This window comes from Monodon monoceros, unplaced genomic scaffold (assembly GCF_005190385.1).
Source record: "Monodon monoceros isolate NGI ecotype Baffin Bay Population unplaced genomic scaffold, NGI_Narwhal_1 Super_Scaffold_12, whole genome shotgun sequence".
In the NCBI taxonomy this organism is placed as follows: domain Eukaryota; kingdom Metazoa; phylum Chordata; class Mammalia; order Artiodactyla; family Monodontidae; genus Monodon; species Monodon monoceros.
Genome location: NW_021703768.1, coordinates 166,945,515 through 166,966,693, shown reverse-complemented (window position 1 = coordinate 166,966,693; position 21,179 = coordinate 166,945,515). Strand labels below are relative to the sequence as shown.

At 56.1% G+C, this 21,179-nt stretch overlaps 1 protein-coding gene and 1 non-coding gene across 11 annotated transcripts in view; both read left to right on the top strand.

Moving 5' to 3' along the window:
* CRTC1 (CREB regulated transcription coactivator 1) overlaps positions 1-21,179 on the top strand; it is a 73,737-nt gene that overhangs the window by 35,011 nt on the left and 17,547 nt on the right. For 6 of the 10 annotated variants that reach the window (XM_029216504.1, XM_029216508.1, XM_029216507.1 and 3 more), the window contains exons 2-7: positions 10,095-10,211; positions 11,441-11,488; positions 13,043-13,180; positions 14,205-14,266; positions 16,267-16,361; positions 18,424-18,509. In XM_029216504.1, coding sequence (XP_029072337.1) covers positions 10,095-10,211; positions 11,441-11,488; positions 13,043-13,180; positions 14,205-14,266; positions 16,267-16,361; positions 18,424-18,509 — 546 coding nt within the window. Of the gene's footprint in view, positions 1-8,942; positions 9,453-10,094; positions 10,212-11,440; positions 11,489-13,042; positions 13,181-14,204; positions 14,267-16,266; positions 16,362-18,423; positions 18,510-21,179 lie in introns of those variants that run through there. The other 4 variants (XM_029216509.1, XM_029216506.1, XM_029216500.1 and 1 more) reach the window with 2 other exon arrangements.
* LOC114893475 lies at positions 18,868-18,974 on the top strand. The gene has a single exon (XR_003792902.1). It is a non-coding gene; the product is annotated as a U6 spliceosomal RNA (small nuclear RNA).

Genomic DNA, 21,179 nt, shown 5'->3' with positions numbered 1-21,179 from the left:
GCTGCAACTACTGAGCCTGTGCGCTCTGGAGCGCGACAACTAGAGAGAAGCCCGCGTACCGCAACGAAGAGCCTATGCGCTGTGACTAAGACCCAATGCAGCCACAGAAATAAATAACTATTAACAAAATACAACAACAACAGATACAGCTGTCGATGGTTGCTTCCTCAGCTCAGGATGGGAGCTGGTCACTGGGGCACCTATGGAGGCCAGGCAAGCAGGGCCCCAGCTGTCAGGGCCTGTTGGCCCACCAGACAGACACAGGCCGGCAGCTTATCCGTGAGAGGGTGCTGCGGACCGAACTGTGTTCCCCAGATTCCTGTGTGGAAGCCCTAGCCTCCAGTGTGACCCTATGTGGAGATGGGGCGTGCAAGAGGTGATTGAGGTGAACTGAGGTCATAAGGAAGGGTTCCTGATCCGATCGGACAGGTGTCCTTATAAGAGGGAGAGAGAGACTACTCACTGAACACACCCCAAGGAAAGGCCACGTGAGGACACTGGGAAAAGGCAGCGTTCTGCAGGCCTCTCACCAGAGGCTGTGCCGGCACCCTGATCTCAGACTCCAGCCTCCGAAACTCTGAGAAGTACACATCTGCTGCTTAAGCCATCCAGCCTGTGGTATTTTGTTACAGCAGCCCAAGTTAATACAGAGGGTTCTTTTGGAAGTAAGGGGTCAGGGTAGGCTTCTTGTCATGTTTGAGCTGAAACCCAAAGGAAGGTTCCAGAAAAGGGTGAGGTGGGTGCAAGGGCCCAGAGGCAGGAGGCAGGGGAGGGCCTTGTGGGCCACCGGGAAATTGAGGTTTGCCAGGAAAAGAGCCTGGATTGTAACCGAGGCCCCGTCCCGTTTCCCAGGTGACCTCAGGGCGAGCCAGTCATTCCCCCCAGGCCTCAGTTTCCCCCCTTGTAAAACGGAGGTGAAGCCATGTCTCGCCATCTCAGGGCTGCTTCAAGGCCCTACCCAGAGTGGGTGCCTGGCTGGCGGGCAGGGGAGAGAGGCCCCCCAGGAGCCAGCTGTGCTGCACTCAGACCCCAAGGGACCCTTCCTACATCCCAGCCCGACCGTCTGTGCTCAACAACGGCCACCAACGAGGGAAACAAAACATGCTCAGAGCGGACCCTCCGATTCAGCCGGGGACGGGGATTTGGCAGCGGCAGCAGGGCCTGATTAAAGGCATTCCGAGGCGCACTCGGTGTTTGTGTATCTGGTTCTGTATTTACACTTTGGGAACGAGTGAGGAGGCAGCTGGGGAGTGTCTCAGTCGGCCAGGGGGCCGGGGGCCGGGGTGACTCAGCCTGGAATCCACGCTCGGCCACATGCCTGTGATGCTTTCATTCATTCCCGAGTTCATTCATTATTCCTTCCCATGCTCGGTAAACGTGTAATGAGAAACTCCAGTGTACCGGGCACGCTTCGTGGGGGCAGCCTGGCTCTCCTCACTGTGGAGCTGTCAGTTGGCGTGGGGGCCCATGGTGAGGTGGGACTGGGGCAGCAACAAAGTTAACAACAGTGAATTATTACTGTTTTTGGCCGCACCTCACGGCTTGCAGGATCTTAGTTCCCCGACCAGGGATTGAACCCGGGCCCTTGGCAATGAAAGCACAGAGTCCTAACCACTGGACCACCAGGGAATTTCCAACAACAGTGAATTAAAAATGTACCAAAAGCCTAAATGTAAGAGCTCAATCTATAAAATTCCTAGAAGGAAGCATAGGTGTAAATCTTCCTGGACTTGAGTTAGGTGATGGAGTTTTAGATGTGACACTAAAAGCACAAGCAAAAGAAAAATAGATTAATTGGAGCATATCAGCATTTAAAACTTCGATGCATCAAAAGACTGTCAAGAAAATGAAATATTTGCAAACCATATAGCTGATAAGGGATTAAGATCCAGAATATATAAAGAACTCTTATAACTCAACAAGAAAAAGACATACAACCCAATTTTTTTAAAAGGCAAAGGAATTGAATAGACCTTTCTCCAAAGAAGATGTACAGTGACCGATAAGCACATGAGAAGATGCTCAACCTCAGTAGTCATCAGGGAAATGAAAATCAGAACTGAAATGAGATACCACCTCCCACCCATCAGGATGGCTACTGTCAAAGCAACAGACACTAACAAGTGTTGATGAGGATATGGGGAAATTGGGACCCTCGTGCCCTGCTGGTGGGAATGGAAAATGGTGCAGTAGCTGTGGGAAACAGTCTGACAGTTCCTCAACAAGAGAAATACGGAGTTACCATATGATCCAGCAGTTCTACTTGGAGGTACATACCTGAGAGATTTGAAAACAGGGACTCAGATACTTGTACATGCACATCCACGGCAGCACTAGTCACAGTCGCCAAAAGGTGGGACAACACACGTGCGTTAATAGATGAATGGACAAAATGTGGTCCATCCATGCGGTGGAATATTATTCAGACATAAAAAGGAATGAAGCTCTGACACGTGCTGCCGTGTGGACGAACTCTAAAAACACCACGCTGAGAGAAAGAAGCCAGACGCAGAGGGACAGATAGCGTGTGATCCCATTTCTGTGAAATAACAAGAACAGGCAAATCCACAGACACAGAAAGCAGGTTAGTGGTTGCCGGGGCCCTGGGTGGGGGGATGCGGAGCAACTGCTAATGTGCGCTGGGTCTCTTTTGGGGTGATGCGAATGTTCTGGACCTGGCTAGAGGTGATGGTCCCATGACGCTGTGAATGTACTAGATGGTACTGAATTGTACAATTTCAAAGTGTTCTTTTTTTTTTTTTTTTGCGGTACGTGGGCCTCTCACTGTTGTGGCCTCTCCCGTCGCGGAGCACAGGCTCCGGACGCGTAGGCTCAGCGGCCATGGCTCACGGGCCCAGCCGCTCCGCGGCACGTGGGATCCTCCCGGACTGGGGCACGAACCCATGTCCCCTGCGTCGGCAGGCGGACTCTCAACCACTGCGCCACCAGGGAAGCCCCTCAAAGGGTTCATTTTATGTTGTGTGACTTTTATTTTGATAACAAAGAAAAAAATTGTTTAAGAAGGGAGAAGAGTGGTTCCGGGCCTTCCTGGTTGGGTACCTGTGCAGGCACAGCCGTCTCCCCCAGAGCCCCAGGTTTCCGATCCTTTCCAGAGCGGGCAGGAGAGGTGTGGGGAGAGACAGCACGACCCACAGATGTTGTGAATGGAGCCTGGGAGGGGCCGTCTCCCCTCCCCAAACTCACGTCTGGTGCGCAAGCTAAGACCAGGCAGGCACTTGGGGCCAGGCCTTGGAAGGAACCTGGAGGGACACAGCCAGACTAACTGGGGTGCACACACCTCTCAGGGACTGCTGGCCCCGGAAAATGCACTGGCAGCTCCACGTGACTCAGAATCAGACCCTTTCAGGGGCTCTCTGGGGCTCCCTCCACAGGCCCCTACTGCTGCTGGAATACTTGGAGAACCTGATGAAGCCCTGGTCTCTCCCTCCCAGGGAATAACCCCCAAAGGTGACCCCTCTGCTCTTGGCAGCCTGCTGAGGACTCCACCTAGGGGAGCCCTGAGGGGCCGTGCTCAGGCCAGGGTGTGCGAATCCCCTGGGGTCCTGCTCAGCACTCAGGCCCCAGAAGGATCCTGCACTTGAGATGGGATTTGCTCCCCACCTCCCTCTCACGAGTGGCTCTTTGTGTACTTGGGAAGCTGCCTGTTCTTCCTCGGGCCTCAGTTTCCCCAGAGTCGGGGAGTGGGCTGTCCCATGTGGGCGCAGGAGAAACATTGTCCCTGCCTGGGATTCTGAGCACATCGAACAGTTAGTTGTTCCTGCATTCACATGTTCATCTGTTATCTGGTCTCTCAGTGCCCGTGTGAGTGCCAAGCTACTCCATTGTGCCAGGGTCCTTGCAGGGCTGACGGTCTAATGGGAGGAGATAGACCTTGGTCGGGTGGTTTTGGATAGTGAGCCGTGGAAGGAAGGAGGTGACCCTGTGGGGGAGAGGTGCGCAGTGTTGGGCTGGCCCAGCGGGAAGAGCCTTCTGGAGGAGGGAGGGCCAGTGCCAAGGCCCTGAGGCAGTTACCTCAGCTGGTAGAGCACAGTAGTTGGGGGAGGGAGAGCAGAGGGCCAGACAGTGCAGGCCTTCGTGGTGAGAGGGGGAAACAGGTCTGCTGAGAGCTCACAGCTCCTCTCTGGTGCTCTGCTGCGGCCCCCATGCCTGCCCCGGCTTTGCAGGACAGAGCTCAGCCTTCAGCTACTCCCCTTAATTTCATTAGAAGCTTGGCCAGTTGCCATGGTGGTTGCTGATGGACCTGACCGAGGCCAGCTCCTTCTAGACAGCGAGGCCTGGGAGGGCTTGGCAGATGGGAATTTGCTGTATCCTGTGGGGGTCCCAGAGGACGGGGGCTGCCCTGGGGAAGTGATTGCATCTGCCATGCCTTCCCAGGGCCACGGGCCCCCGTGCTTCCCCGGCCTTGTGGCCCGCACTCCTCCCAGCCCCTTGGACGCTGCCAGGATCGGGGGTTGTGTGCCCAGTAGGGATGTGGACACAGACTGGGGATGCACGCTCTGACAGGCAACCCTGTGGGGTCCTGTCAGCAAGGGGGTTGGGAGAGGCTGGAGAAGCCACCCATTTATACACGGTTCTGTAGGGGGAGTGGGGGTCGGGTGGGGGAGAAGGACTTTGTATGGGGGGTGGGAGGGCCAGTCCTCGCTCAGGCTGTGTCAGGGGCCGGGGCGGGGGAACCCTGTGTGGAAACGAGAGGCCCCGGGCGAAAGCAGGACCTGAAGTGGCTTTTTATAGTGAGTCTTGTGCTGGGTCCCCCTTGACAGAGCCGAAATGGTTGGGTTGATGCTCTGACTATAAGCTCCCAGAAGGGCTGGCGTGCTCTGATCTGTGATGTGATGTGGCCTCTGGGACACTCTGCGGTCCCAGCCACCCGCTGGTCCACAGGGTTATGCGAGAGTCAGGTTCCAGGAGTGGAGTCTGTGCCCCACTTGGCCATTTCTGAGCTTGAGGGCCCTGGGCAATTCCCTTGCCTGCTGAGTCTCAGTTTTCCCATCTGGAAAGTGGAGTGTACTGGTAACCTCCTCAAAGGGCCTGTCTTATTACTATTTTTTTTCTTTTTGGCCTCACTGCACGGCTTGTGGGATCTTCCCCGACCAGGGATTGAACCTGGGCCACCACAGTGAAAGCCTGGAATCCTAACCACTAGGCCACCAGGGAACTCCCAAAGGGCCTGTCTTAGGTTGAATTGTGTCCCCTCAAAAGATGTGCCCTGGGGACTTCCCTGGTGATCCAGTGGTTAAGACTTTGCACTTCCACTGCAGGGGCCACAGGTTCGATCCCTGGTCGGGGAACCAAGATCCACCATGCCTCATGACGCCCCCCCCCCCAAAAATACGTCCACGTGCTCACCCCTGGAACCTGGGAATGTGACCTTACTTGGCAGGAGGGTCTCTGCAGGTGTAATTAAGGGTCCCAAGATGAGATTAATTCTAAATTAGGATGGGCTCTGAATCCAATGACAGGTATTATTCTAAGAGAAAGGAGAGGGGGATTTGAGACACAGACACAGAGGGGAAGGTCGTGTAGAGACAGAGGCGGAGATCGGAGTGAGGCAGCTGTGAGCCAAGGACGCCTGGAGCACCCCCCCCCCCCCGCGAAGCCAGGAGGGGCCTGGGACGGATCATCCCTCAGAGCCTCTGGAAAGAACCAACCCTGTCCACACCTTGATTTTGGACTTCCACCTCTTGAACTGTGAGGGAGTGAATTTCTGTTGTTATAAGCCACCCAGTCTGTGGTAATTTGTTATGGTCGCCTCAGGGCACTTGAGACAGGGCAGTTGTGATGCTTAAATGTGCTGAGACTTGAGAAGGGCTCTGTGGCCCATGGCGGGGGCTCAGGGGTGCCGTCTGCAACACTTGGGGTGGGAGGGTGGCTCAGAGGGTGCCTAAGGTCTATGCTGTGCTTCCTGGTCATCTGTCGTGTCCCCATCGGCCTCAACCCTGAAACACCTCTGACCCCTAGGGTGTGGCGCCACGTCGTTGGTTGGTTGGTTCACACGTGGGAGCAAGAGGATTTGAGAGTCATGAACTGGACTGTTTTGGAAAGATCTGGGGCTGCAGGATGCTGGTGGGAGGCAATGCCAGACATAAAGCAGCACTTCCTGAGGGTCCGGCGTGGCCCCATGCAGTGCTGGCACCAGACACATTGTGACCAGTAGACCATGAATCTCGGGAGCCCGCCACCTGGCGGTTACAGGATGGGGATGGTGGACAGGGTTCATGGGCCAGGCATTTTGGATGGGGCAAACGTGGCTAGACAAACCAAGGGGCATATGGAAAACGCCTGGGTCAGTCAGTGGTGCTATCATTTTTCTGCCTTTTGACCCAGTAAAGGAAGAGGGTAGCTTTAGGGGAAGCTGGGCAGGGTGATTCCGGAACTCCCTGTGCCATCTTTGCAGTTTTTCTGTGAACCGAAAACTTTATTAAAAACAACAACAGCAGGGCTTCCCCGGTGGCGCAGTGGTTGAGAGTCCGCCTGCCGATGCAGGGGACGCGGGTTCGTGCCCCGGTCCGGGAGGATCCCACATGCTGCGGAGCAACTGGGCCCGTGAGCCATGGCCGCTGGGCCTGCGCGTCCGGAGCCTGTGCTCCGCAATGGGGAAAAAACAACAACAACAACAAAGCCAGAGGCCAGTGTGAAGGTGGCTTGGGGGGGCCTGCTCCTTGGGTGGGGTGTCAGGGAGGCCCCCCCCAAGGGTGGGTGTGGAGGGGGAGCTGTCACAGGCTGAGGCCCTGGGGGGAGTCACAAACTCGGGGTGCTTTGGGGTCAGGTGGCCAGAGGAAACGAAGAGCAGGGAGAGCAGAAGGCAAGGAGGCCACCGTGAAAGCGTGGGTGATGGGGCACCTGCCTGCCCTCAGCATCTGGAGTGGGGTCCACTCTCACAGTTGGGGAGCCTGGACTTGGACCCCAGGCTGTCTGACCCACAGGCCAAAAGCAAGGGGGAGCCTGGGAGTCACGGCTCCTTTGAGCCGGTGGGCCTTGTCCAGGCTTCACTGCCCTGTCTGCGCCTGCCTCTGCCAAAACCCACGAGGATGGGGTGAGGGGAAGGGGTGGCCCAAGCCTCCTGAGGGCATCAGGAGTTGCGTTGGTGTCCTGAAACGTTCTTATATGGCCTCCAAATGGGACTGTCGCCTGGCTGGTGACAGTCACCTCCTGAGAGCGGGAGCAGTGGTGCTCATTCATTGATCCATTCATTCACTCATGTATCCTGTGTTTCTTTGTTCCACCAGCAGGTGCTGCGGAGTCTTAGACCCTGGCTTGGATGCCGGGTTTATGGCGAGGTTGGGGGTAGAGTAGGGTAGGAAGTGCCATCGAGGGGGTACAGAGTGAGGACCACTGGGTGGAGGGATGCACGAGGGACTGTGGCTTGACAGCGGGAAGAGGCATGAACGTCAGCGTCAGGCGGCTTGTTAGACCCTGACTGGTGGTGTCCCTCTGCTCTCCTCCTTGTGGACCCTCTGAGGCATCAGGCCCATGGGTGGAGCCCAGGCTGGCACCTCCTCACCCCAGGACGACCTTACTCCTGGGGTTTCCTGGCCAGGCCTGGGATGGCAGTCAGCCCCTGCAAAAGTTAAGGGGCTCCCTGAGACCACCTTCGCATCTGACACCAACTGCAGAATTCGAGGGTTCCCAAGACTACATGCAGCTCGGCAGTTCACTGGAAGGACTCAGGAGTCACTGAGAACCATCATACGGTCACGGGGTCTGTTACAGTGAAAGGACACGGATCACAGCTGGCGTGGGGCGGCGGCCAGGAGACTTCCCAACACAGAGCTGCAGGTCGTCCCTTCCCGGGGAATCACATGGACAGTGCTTGCTTCTCCCAGCACCAGTGTGTGATGACATACATGGGGGCTGTCAACCAGGGATGTGCCCCAAGCCTTGGTGTCCAGGGTTCTTATTGGGGTTCGCCACGCAGACTCTGCTGACTGCTGTCTGCAGCTGCCGCAGAGGGTGAGCTGGTATTGCGTTGGCCTGAGACCTCCCCCCGCAGTCACACTGTTGGCATAGATACCCAGCGTGGCCCGAGGACCTAGGCAAACAGAGACACTCTTTTATCAGGCAGGGCTTTCACTTCCCAGGAGCTGGGGGCAAAGGTCAAACTGCCCTGGGCCAGGTTAACTCTCCTGCACAGCCCCACATACAACCGAGGGTGAGCACAGGGGTCCCCCAAAGGACGAGTGGAGCCCCGTACTGTGTCCACTCCAGAGGCCACACCACAAAGCCTGACATTCCCAAAGCACAGTGGATGGGGGTTGGGAACCATCAAGGGAAAGAAAGGCTCCGCCAGAGGGCCACTGTTGCAGCAGCGCACAAGCCACGAGCAGCCTGTCCCCAGTCTGGGCTCCCTCTGGGCCGGAACGTGGCAGCTTTGCAGAGTACTTTCCTGAATGCTGCAGTTTCCAGAGCTGGCCGTTCAGCCTGGGACAGAAGCACGTGTGTTATAAGCACTTCCTGTATCTCACACAACCGGCGTTTGTGCACACACGCTCACCTGGACCACCCACTCTAGAGAGGGGGAAACTGAGGCCCAGAAGGGGGCTGTAGCTCCCCAGGGCCACATGGTACTCGAGAGGTGGTTCTTGAGAGGTGGATGTAAGGCTAGTTCCTGCCACGTGGCTCAGACACAAGAAGGGCCTGGGGAGGGGGGGGCGGGTCTCGGGCCCAAGGTAACCCGTGCCCATCGCCCATCCTACTTGGCCTATTTCATCTCGTGCAACCGCAGGGAGGGACACAGTGGGGTGTTCACGGTGAGCGTCTCCAGCCATTGGAGACAGAGCCTGGGCCGGACCCTACAGATGCCTGAGAACCACCCGCGGAGGAACGGAGCAAGGTCAATCTCCCTCCTGGCTCCACCGCAGCTCGCAGGAAACAGCTGTTTACCTGGGTGAGGTGCTCGGCCGGGCGAGCAGCCAGTTCCCGAGCTTCACTTCCCCCTCCGGTGTCGGAGGCCCCCCAGGAAGCCGGGACTGGCGTGGGAGAGCCGGGCGGTGTGGGCGGACAGCAAACAGAGTGCTGCCAGGAGCTGTTTGTGAGGGAACGTGAGCCGGTCTTGTTGTGTACACAGCGTCGACCCTAGCAACCGCCCCAGCCGGCTGGAGCGGACACCCACCTCTCCCCGGGTGCCCAGCTGCCACCCCTCCGTCACAGCACCTGCATCTCAGCCTGGGCAGACTGACGGGCTTTGGGGACCTGGCTGAGGGCCTAGGGCCACCGGTGGTGTCAACCAGGTCACGAGCATCTGCTATTCCTGGCAAAGTGGAATCGATGCTCCAGCGAGGAAAGGCCCGGTCCCAGCCCCGCACCAAGGCAGCCGTGGCTGGTCAGGGAGCCCCGGACTCCTGGTTCTGAGGCCTGGCCCAGCAGGACGAATCCCCACGCGAGTGATGGGCAGAGGACTGTGCAGGGATGCAGCCACCCCAGACGAAGGCTCTGTAATGCGTGAGGCTGGTGGGGCAGGCAGAAGGATCCTGGGGGCTTGGGCAGGACTCCTTAGAACTCAGGCGGGGTCTGGCAGACCCTCTCGCCCTGTATGTGCTGTCAGAGGGATTGTACATGCTGCACTTTGAAAGCCAGCACTGCACTTTTGAGCTGGCCTCTCTGATTCAGGCCAGTGGAAAGACAATTTCTCCTGTGTCCGGGCGTAAATTCGCAGCCTCTGGCCCACACCCCAGGAACGCAGCCTTTGGCGTGATAAGAAATGGTTCCCCTGGGGGGGGTGAGGGGCCTCCTGCATAGGCTCTAGGCTCCAGGCCCACTTGATACTCTTGCTTATTCACAAATTGTCTGAATCAGCTGGCGACGCCCCCTCAAGTTCATGGAGGCAGCACCCCCAGGGCGAGTTTCCCTGCCTGGGGAGGGCCACCTGGGCGTCTCGGGTCTCTGATTCTGCTGGTTTTGGTGGAGAGAATCATGGCTCCTTTGAGAATCTGAGTCATGGGGGTGCCACACCCTCTGTGCCCGGTGCCACTGACTCCACTACTTGGGGCCCTCGGGAATGGTGCTCCGCAGGGTGTGCTCAGGAACCACACCCCCCCGCTCCCCCCACACTATAGCTGTCGGTTTCTCTCTTGCAGCTCCAACTCCAAAAGTCCCAGTACCTGCAGCTGGGCCCAAGCCGTGGCCAGTACTATGGCGGGTCCCTGCCCAACGTGAACCAGATTGGGAGCGGCACCGTGGATCTGCCCTTCCAGGTGAGCCCCCATTCCTCTCCCACACCACCTCCCACCTGGAGTGTGTTGCAGTCTGGGCCCTGGCCACAGAGCAAGAGAGCGTGCATGACAGCCTGTGAACAGCTGGGGTCACCAGACAATTGCCGCCGCCCACCCAGCCCCCGCCTACTCCTTCCCCTGGGATGGCCTGGCCAGGCCTCACCCGGATCCCCCCTGCCCATCCTCTGTCAGCAGAGCCCGCAGAGAGGCCGAGGTCTGGCTGTGAGTGTTTCGGCAGCCGCTACACCTGTTGGCCGGCTGTGCGGCAGCGGGAACTGCTCAGGGCCTCTGGGGCTTGGCTCCGTCCCGCTTCACTAATCCGCAAGCCCAGCAATTCTCAGAAGGAGGCCCCTCAGCCTGACCCCACTTGTCTGCAAACGTTTTCTGGCAGAGACCCACACAGCACGGCTCCCGCAGGCCGCATAGCTGCCGCGCACGTCCTTATCATAAATAAGAACAGATAAGGTCCACCGCCTGCCCGGTGCAGGGCCGGCCTCTTCTCCTGGGCCATGTCCCTCGACCCTGGTCTGCAGGTGGAAGTGGGGGCACGGTGGGCCCAGGAGCTGGGCCGATAGCTGGGCCCCCCACCCCCCAGCACGGTATCTGGACTCCTGCAGGGACAGGTCCACCGAACAGCCACGCACTTGTCCCGTTGCTGGGACAGAGCCCCAGAAACAGCCACGTCCGTTAGCATGTTGACAGGCCAGGTGGAGCTGGGTCGCTCCCACAGGGAGCTCAGTCCCCACCCACCCCGCAGTCATTCCTCAGCTTGTACTCCTCCCACACTGCTGCTGGGATGTGTCAGGGCACCAGCCCAGGGTCCCGCAGGCTGGCTTGGGGTCCGGCTGGCTCAGCTCTGAATCCCCAGGGCCTCTTGGAGCACGGCCCTCCTCACATGGCCTCCACATCAGAGCAGATAGATGCATGGGGCTGTCATGCTGATCTTCACATGCTCCAAAAGCCTCACCTCTTTGTCAGGGCCCTTTCTAGTTTGGGTTTTCTCCTCTCCTCCCTGGCTCCCCTCTTCCTCTGTTTCCCCATCCCCTCCTCCGTCAAGGACAGTGTCTCTCTGGGCATCCCCAAACTTGGCCCTGCCTGAGGCCGCCGTAGAGCCCCTGAGGGCCGAGGGTGCATGGGGGCCTGTTGGGCTTCCCACTGGGGGGCCAGGCGAGGCAGGAGTGTCTCAAAGTCTTGGTTCTTTGCATTTTCAGCCCAGCGGATATCTGGGGGAGGCTCTGGCAGCGGCTCCTGTCTCTCTGGTAAATGAGCCCCTGGGCTGAGGCCTCGGCATCCCCGGCACGTGTGCGGGCGCTGGGTATTCCTGTGCGGCCGCCCCCGTGGCCCAGCGGGAGGTGTCCCATCTGCCAAACGGAAGCAGATTCGCTCTGCACCCCCTTGTCTGGGGAAGTGCATATGGTCGCGTCGAGAGACCCCTTCCCCGGGGGATCCTAGCATGCGTGCCAACGCTGCATGGTTCGTTCCTATGACACATGCACATGCGTGTGCGCGGATCCTAACTCGGCCTGGCGAGCTGGGCTGTGGCTGGGCCCGAGCTTCTCTGTGCCTCTGGCTCTGCTTCAGCCGCCTTGGTTTCCCCTCTGGGCTTCCAGGCATCTCTGGGAGGAGATGAACGGCCCCTGTCCTCTGGTGTCTGTGCCTGGACAGTGAGGTTCCTACCCTCCCTCGGTCACTGCTATCTCCCGGGCCCACAGCCTTTTGGAGGCAGAAGCACAGAAAGACCCAAGCTGGCAGCGTCCTTGCTGGGTCAGAGAAAGACGGGGTCCCCGGACGCCAGGGGTCCCCAAACACCAGGGAGAGCAGTCAGCCCTGAATGCTAGCCAAGGTTTTTGGACAGGTGGAGAAGAGCAATGAGCCAGCCAGTGGCATTCTTCCGGAGGAAATTGCTTTTTGCCTGGCTGCCCAGAGAAGACAGAAGGGCCCGAGGGCCAGATGGCCAGGTAGGAGGCTGGTAGCTGCCTCCAGAGCTAGCTAAGGCTGCCAGTCTCACCCCAGTCAGATGGTGAGGGGCCCATGGCACCAGGGCTGGTGGAGAGCAGGCTCCTGGGGACCTCAGGAGCATGGAGCCAGGAGCGGGAGCCGGGCGTGACCGGGGGGCCTCATGCCAGCCCCAGGTGCTGGAAGGGAGCCCCGTCCAGCCAAGCTGTGGGCCAGGGCTCCGGAAAGTGCCTGCACTTGGCTGCCGGTGGTGCTGGGACAAGGCTGTGGGGGAGAGTGCGTGGGGGCCGAGTCTCAATCAGGACCAGCCCCAGGCTCCACGAGGAGCCTCTAGGGAGCCAGCACTTGGCCAGGTGGGCCCCTGAAGTCCTGGGCTGGAAGCCCTGGGGCTGTCTCTTGGCAGGCCCCTCCAGGGATGACGTAGGTGGGGAGAGGAGGCCGGCCAGGCCCAGAGAGAGAGGGCGGAGGCCTGTCTGCACCTGGCGAGCCTGGGAGGGGGTGCTCGGGCCGTCTGCACCCCTGGCACCCTGGCCGGCTCCGGGCCCCGAGCTTGCGCCGCTCTGCCTGGCCCGTGCATGCCAGCTGCACTGCACGCCTGCCGCCCCGGCACCTGGAACCCCAGCGCGCCGCCACCCCTACAGTGCTCGGAGGCTGGGGGCAGGGGCCGAGGAGGAAAGGAAGCCCGTCTGGAGTAGCCGAGGGTGTCTCCAGAACTGGGCAGGGGGGTTGTAGAGGGACCCTGAGGCGAGATCCTGGGGGCAGAGCTGGGGTCAGATCTTGGACCACAGCTGGTAACCGTGGTTTGGGTTCCTCTCTCTTTTTTTCCATCTCTTCCTCTCCTCCCTCCCCACCCCCAGACACCCTTCCAGTCCTCAGGCCTGGACACCAGCCGAACTACCCGGCACCATGGGCTAGTGGACAGAGTGTACCGGGAGCGTGGCCGCCTTGGCTCCCCACATCGCCGGCCTCTGTCAGTGGACAAACATGGAAGGCAGATATCCTTTTCCCAGAGGATGGGGGGGGGCACTTCATCCAGCTGGTGGACCTGCCTGCTGCCAGCTCTGTGATAGAATCAGGGCCGCTCCAGTCCTCCAGGGCTACCGGGCCCCACCAAGAGGGGGGTGCCATTGCATGGCAACCCTGGAAGACTTCCTGGAGGAGGCAGTGCAAGCTGAGGAGCCTTTAGCCAGGCGGGGGCTAGGGGAGCACAGGGAACAGTGACACAGAGTAGGCCACTGGAGCACACAGCCTGAGATGAGAGTTGGGAGGGTACGCTCAGATGCCTGACTGGGCAGTGGGGCCCAGGAAGGCTGTGAGCAGGGCACCCACACGTCAGGGCCATGGTGGTGGACCCCTCTGGGGGCCATATGGAGCCAAGGCAGTGGGGCCGAGGGAGATCTGAGCCAGACACAGACAGATCAGAGGGAGGCTTGATCTGAAGACACAAAATTTGCCTTTGCACCTCTGCCAAGCAGAGAGGTTGTGAGGAATCCCACCCCCACCACCGACTTGGCTGCCCCCTGGTACTTAACCAGCCAGGCTCCCCCGCCACTGCGGTCTGAGTGGCTGCTCCTGGGAACCCCGGCTCTCTAGAACAGAGAAGCCTGTTCTTTCCTGGTTCTCGTTTCCATGGGCTGGGGGAGCTTGAGCAACTGGGCGCCAGACCAAGCCCTCGGGCCCTGGGAGTCACCCCGTCAGCCCAAAGCTAAGAGTCAAGACCAGGGTCAGCTGAACTAGACTCCCTGCAGCCCCCCCTACGGGCCCCCGTTTCATGGCTGAGGCCCCTCTTGGAAGGGGTGCAGCCTGCACGTGCGCTTGCAGGGGGTGAGTGCTGAGTGCTAGGTGGATGGGGCTGCACCCTGGGGGCTGCTTGCAGCCAGGCAGGAAAGGCCCCCGCCCCGAGGCCCCAGCTGTTTGCCGGCTCCCAGCAGCCTGGCTACTCGGGCTGGCCAGCGCAGGGTTCTTGGGGCTCAGGGCAGGGCCTCAGCTGACAGCACCATCCCCTTAACTTATACTCACGCGGACAGCTGCCCATATGGCACCGTGTACCTCTCACCACCTGCGGACACCAGCTGGAGAAGGTCAGTGACCCAGAACCAACCCCCAGCCCTCTCACTGGAAACAAAACTATACTTTCATCGTGGCCGTGCTTGGAAAACCAATATGCAGTCACTTAAAAATGACAAAACTTAGAAGCATCCAGAAGTTTCTAGAAATCAGCTCTATCCCTGTAAACAATGAGGTCACAGTTTTGGGGTCTTCCAGGGAGTTTTTTTTCCCCTTTATTTATGACTTTTTTTTTTCCTTTTCTTTTTTAAACAAAGTTGGGATTGTAGTGAATATTCATTGTTGTCACTTGCTTTATTTAATGCTCTATTACGATTGTTTCCCACATTCCTGAAAAGCCATAGAAAATTTGATTGGAAAAGTATGATATATTTATTACTAGAAGATTAGGAAAATACATAAATGCATCTAGAAGATGAAAAAAAAGTCCATAATGCCGTCATCTAGGAAGATCTAAGATAACAACAATGATATAGTTAATATAAATCCCTACAATAACACAGATGATAGCTACACACCAGTGTGAATGTACTTAATGACACAGAAGTGTATACTGAAGAATGGTTAAAAAGGCACGTTTTATATTTATTTTAGCACACATACACAAAAAAACATATGTAGGTGACTTCAGTAAACAAAGACCCAAAGTAAACAAGCTGTTAAAAAAAAAACACAGCACAAAATATATCATTCAATTAGGGACTTCCGTAATTAGGGACTTCCCTGGTGGCGCAGTGGTTGAGAATCCGCCTGCCAATGTAGGGGACACGGGTTTGATCCCTGGTCCGGGAAGATCCCACATGCCACGGAGCATCTAAGCCCGTGAGCCAGAACTATTGAGCCTGCGCTCTAGAGCCCGTCAGCCACAGCTACTGAGGCCGCGTGCCACAACTACTGAAGCCCGCGCGCCTAGAGCCCAAGCTCTGCAACAAGAGAAGCCACCGCAGTGAGAAGCCCACGCACCGCAATGAAGAGTAGCCCGCGCTCGCCACAACTAGAGAAAGCCCACGCGCAGCAACTAAGACCCAACAACGAAGACCCAATGCAGCCAAAAATAAATAAATAAATAAATAAATTTAAAAAATAACATAATTAAATGCCCACCAAGCACGTGTTCATATACCAGGTCCTATTTCAACCATCACATACATTAACTGATATAAGACGCACAGAGCTCTGTGGAGTTGGTGCTGTTATCCTCCCCATTTTAGGCATAAGAAAGCGCGCAGAGAGGTCAGAACACTTGCTCAGGGACAGACAGCTGGTGGGGAGCCAGGATCCCCCTGGCTCCTCACAGCTCAGCTGGCCCCTGGGTCAGAGGCAGCCCGGTCCTCTGTAACCTGCTGTTGTCCTTGAACCAAGTTTCCTCCACGTCACTCTCAGTGTCTGGGACATCCCCGTTGGGGGTGTGTGGCTGTTTCCCCGAATTGGCTGTGCAGCTGGACCTGCCCTTTGCGTGTCTGCCCAGCTCCCCGTGGCTGCCCCTGGTTTCCTAGGCAGCTGAGGGGTTTTTCTGAGGACCCTCCCTCCAGGCACCTGCAGCTGGGGGCAGATTGTGTTATTGGGGCAGAGAGTGGAGCCTCTCCCAGACTCCTGGGAGCACTGGGCTGGTTGGAGCAAGACCCCCCCCCCCCTTGGCCATGGGTCGCCAGTAGGGGACTCCATGATGGGTTCATACTCCCAAGGCTGGGCCACTGTGGGACTGTCAGGCCCTCTCTCTTCAGGGTTTCAACAGGAAAGCACTACCTTTTCCCTAAAGCCGCGAAGGCCATCGAAGGGGCAGGGATGGGCAGGGGCTGGTTAGGAACGAAGGGACAGCTCTGCTGCAGCCTTTGCAGACGAAAACCAAAATCACTGTTGTGGTTCTTCAGGGTTTTTGCTCAGGTATGCAGCTCACAAAAATGACCCATGACTGCCACCCTGTTCCATCGGGTGGGTCCCAGATAGAGTGGAACCAGGACTGTCCCTTCGTCCCCTTTGGGGCCAAGGCTCACTGTCTCTCTCCTCTCCCCAGGACCAATTCTGACTCTGCCCTTCACCAGAGCACAATGACGCCCACCCAGCCAGAGCCTTTTACGGGTGGGTCCCAGGACGTGCACCAGAAAAAAGGTATCAACGGGGCCCATGGGTGTCTTTCCTGGGGTCAGGCAAGTCCAGTGGCTGACCGCTGTGCTCCCAGAGGTCACAAATATGTAGGTGGACAGACCTGAGAAGGAAGACTCAGCAGGTGCTGTGGGACAAGGGGAGGGGTTCAGGGAAACTTTGAGATGGCGCTATTTGAGTTGGATTTTGAGGAGTGAGTAGGAGTTTTCTAGGCAGAGAAAACAGTCCCTGCAAACTCAGATTGGTTTCTGATTATGGATTCAGGGTATGGCCGTGCAGTCTGGGGGCCTTGCAGATTCTTTCAAATGTTGGGAGCAGCAAGCCCGGGGAAAAGGGGCATTTATCAGCTCGTGACCAACAGTCGGAGCTAGATGTTCAGCTTCAGGTATCGTTTGATCCAGGGCTTCACACTGGATCATTTCCCGGCTCTGATGCTCAGAACCTCTTGGTCCACAGGGTCTGTCCTGGCAACAGTGTGTGGAAAAGAGGCTAACTGTTCCCTAACTCTTGTCCAGAGCTTCCTTTCCAACTGGGTCATGCACACACCCCTGCAGCTGGGGCAGATCTGTGCCCAGGCCTCAGTTCCTCCTTGGAGCCAGGTATGGAGGCAGCATCCCTGGGACCTTCCAGGAAGGTACATGGCATCTTAAAAACTGGGGCAGTGTCACCCAGAGAGGGGAGTGTGATGCTATGAGGCCAGCCCTAGAAGCCCATGTGGGCCTGATCTGCTCCAGGACACTGAAACCAGACAGTTAATCATTTACACTGCAGGTCCAAACGTTTACCACTTCTTTGGTAGCATTTCACTGTGTGAGTATGTAAACATACCGGGGAGATTTTGCTGATAGAAGAAGGATGGTCAACCAGAACTTCACCCCTTGGTGGGCAGGGGCTCTCCTCATGTGATCTTTCCAGCTCATTGGGCATCAAAGGCGAGATTGCAGAAGGGAATGTCTCCATAATAAAAGCGAGGATTCCAAATGCCTAGGGGTGACGAGAATGGACCTGGCACTTCCCTCCTGTTCCTGATGCTGGGGGCAATTCAGAGGGCGCTGTCTATCCTGAGGGAGGTCCGCCAGGAACTTGGGGCTTTGGGGGTGGGTGAGTGGGCTTCGCCCTCCCCAGGGACTCTTTGTGACCGTGGAAGGACCCCTGGTAGCTCAGAGTCCAGTTGGCCTTGGTGGGGGTGGTGGGGTGGGACACATCACCTCTCCCCGTTGCTCTAGGAAGGGCCCAGGCAGTAACGAAGTCTGGTGTTAGCCTGGCTGTCCTCCCATCCCCCAGTCCAGGTTTCTAGAAGGAGGAATTAACCTCCTCCTTCTAATTATGTTCATAGTGGCGCTATTGCAGCACTGAACCTCCAACAGGCATCAGGAAATTGGATCTCATAAAGAAAGTGTTGAATCTCACGTTAACTGAAAGTTTTAAGGAAAGGGGCCTTCAGGCACAGCTGGTTCCAGGGCCTCGACCGATGCCCATCCAGTCCCTTAGATCTCCTCTCTCCTTTCCTCCTCCGGGACTGGTTGGCATTGCAGCTAACTCACAGAGCCGTAGCTACCATGGTTGGATCGACCTCAGACTACATTGAGCTACGTGGCTTGGTGCCAAAAGCCCAAGAAGGGCCCGGCCCCTGGGTGCTGACAGCCCAGAGGGGGAGGCAGGTGTCCACAGGGCTGTAGGTGGGGTGCACGGGGTGAGGCGACCAGTCGTGGGAGATGGGGAGAGATTCTCGGCTGTCCTCTGCAGCCCGAGGCCTGAGTGGGTCCTGTGAGAGGCAGAGTTGACACCCGTCCTTAGCTCCAGAGCTTTCATTTTCATTTCTTTATAAGTCACAAGTTCTCTGACTTCTTTTTTTTAACTTTTCTTTTTCTTTCTTTCTTTCTTTTTTTTTTTTTTAACGAAACTCTTTTTTACTTTAGTACAATCCCCAGAAGTTACTGTTGGGGTAGTTTCATTCATATCACGGTCGTGACTCTGTATGTCAGGGAAGTGCCCTCCTGGTGCCACCACACAGCTGCAAAGATTCCTTTTCTGCTTCTCCTTCTTCTCCAACCCCACCCCACCCCAGTCTTACTATTAACAGTCCCTGGAATGGAGGAGACCACATCAGAGATGGACAAGAACCTTTCCAAGCAGGCATGGGACACCAAGAAGGTAAGAGCCTAAGGGTTTTCGGAAGTGGTTTTCCTTCTTGATCTTTTTTTTTTTTTTTTTTTTTTTTTTAGCACAACCCATGTGAAGATGGTGGAATAGCACCTTGGGGGAGTGTCGCCTTCCCTGAAGTGTGAACCTCATTCAATGTTTTTTTTTGGCTGTGCTGCACAGCATGCGGGATCTTAGTTCCCCAACCAGGGATTGAACCGGGGCCCTTGGCAGTGAGTACTCGGAGTCCTAACCACTGGACCACCAGGGAATTGCCTAAACCTCGTTCAGTTTTGACCAGTTGCATAAGCCTTGAATACTAATGGCAGGCCTGTTACACTGGTGAAAACCATGTAAAGAATTAAAGTCTATGTTCACTTTGGCAGCATGTATACTAAAATTGGAACAGTGCAGGGAAGATTAACATGGCCCCTGTACAAGGAGGATGTGCAGATTCACACAGCGTTCCATATTTTTATGTGCGGTGATAGATGTTAACTGTTAACTAGACTTACTGTGATCACTGCAGCATATACAAATATCGGATTATTATGTTGTACACCTGAAACTAATATAATATTATATGCGAATTATACCTCAATGAAAAAAGAAAGAAAGAAATTGAAGCCAGGGAAGTTAAGTGATTTGCCCAAGGCTGTGAAGATACTTAGGGTTTAGAACGTATACCTCCTAATTTTTAGCCTGTGATCGTTCTACTAACCCACAGTATTGGGTAATTATCATCGTTTATCGTCATTGTTTTTTTTTTTTTCTGTTGCACCGTACAGCACGCGGGATCTTAGTTCCCCAACCAGGGATTGAAATTGTGCCCCCTGCAGTAGAAGCACGGAATCCTAACCACTGGACCTCCAGGGAATTCCCTGTCCTCATTCTTAAACGTAAACTTCCATTCACCTGCACAATAATTGCAGCTTTTATTAGAGTACAGAGTCTGCTTGGAATTCCCAATTGGATTGGGATTTCTGTGTTATTTCAAGGTCCAGAAACAAATTTCTCAAGTTCAGCCTACAAAAATGTCTAGTGATAAGATAGAATTTGTGCCATGAATACAGATTTCAACGAATTTTTTTTAAAATTAATTTATTTGTTTTTGCTGTGTTGGGTCTTCATTTCTGTGGGAGGGCTTTCTCTAGTTGTGGCAAGCGGGGGCCACTCTTCATCTCGATGCGTGGGCCTCTCACTATCGCGGCCTCTCTTGTTGTGGAGCTCAGGCTCCAGACGCGCAGGCTTAGTAGTTGTGGCTCACGGGCCCAGTTGCTCCGCGGCATGTGGGATCTTCCCAGACCAGGGCTCGAACCCGTGTCCCCTGCATTAGCAGGTAGATTCTCAACCACTGTGCCACCAGGGAAGCCCCCAATGAATTTGAATAGAACAAAAATGCACTAACACTAAAGCAATTTTGAATGTTTTTTTTTTTAAATTGAAACCCTGTCAGGAACTCGGAGGGAGATGATGAACGAGCAGACAGCACTATGTTTCTCAAAGGCATGTGTTCAGAACGTTTGAAATCAACAGGAAACAACCTGAGTGTTCGACAGTAGGGGATTTATAAGGAAACTGTCCTTAGTCCCTCGTGTGGAAAGCTCTGTGTGTATGAATTGGGATCTTTGAAGGAATTTTAAAGGCATGAGAGACTTGTGATAAAACTGGTGTGTGGAAAGAGCAGGATAAAGCTGTTTAGAAAGGCACAAGACACGTAAAGATGCCAACAGATCCCTGGGTGTGCAGGACCAGGCCCTGGGGGAGACCCGAGTGCAGGTGTGAGCAGCACTGTTGGCCTTTTCTTTTTAATTATTTTTTTTGCGGTACGCGGGCCTCTCACTGTTGCGGCCTCTCCCATTGCGGAGCAAGGGCTCCAGACGCGCAGGCTCAGCGGCCATGGCCCACGGGCCCAGCCGCTCCGCGGCATGTGGGATCTTCCCAGACCGGGGCACGAACCCGTATCCCCTGCATCGGCAGGCGGACTCTCAACCGCTGCGCCACCAGGGAAGCCCTGGCCTTTTAATCCCCGTCTGCATGTTCCAGTTTTGCACAAGGAACGCATATGATTTTCAAACTTGGGGGGAGAAACTTAAAAATTCTAAGAACCCAAACAAAGTCAAAAAGTAACTGAAACGTCTAGTTGCAGAGAGGTGCGTCAGTAAGGACAACAGGGTCCCTACACATGCCCAAATGTGGTGCTGCCATAAAGAAAGTGAAGATGGCGAGCGTCGTGACTCTGGGGAGGGGGACGGCCCCAGCATCCTGGGAGTGAGAAGATGGTGGCAGAGCCCAGCATCTTGGCGAGACTTCCTTTAACTGCCGCTCAAAACGATGCATCTGTGAGGATGTCAGTAAAGGAATTCCTGTGGATTTGTTGGGGGTGGGGCGGGGGGTGATGGGTGAATTTTTAATACTGTTTAGAAATCTGTTAGGATCCCATAACATTCATGGAATGCTTTTGAAAAGATTCTTTAGAAAAAGTCATTGTCAAAGTGCTTTGTAAAAAATCTGGTAATGAAGCGAGTGTTTACCCACGGAATTAAGGAGCCTGTGGCCAAGTAGAAACCCGTTCCTCCGGCATTCCCTGCAGGGGCTAAATGCCTGCTGGTCACATGCCAGTCGGGCCTCCCCCACCCCACCGCACTGGGTGTGTGCATGGGAGGCAGGCCTAGCACCCCC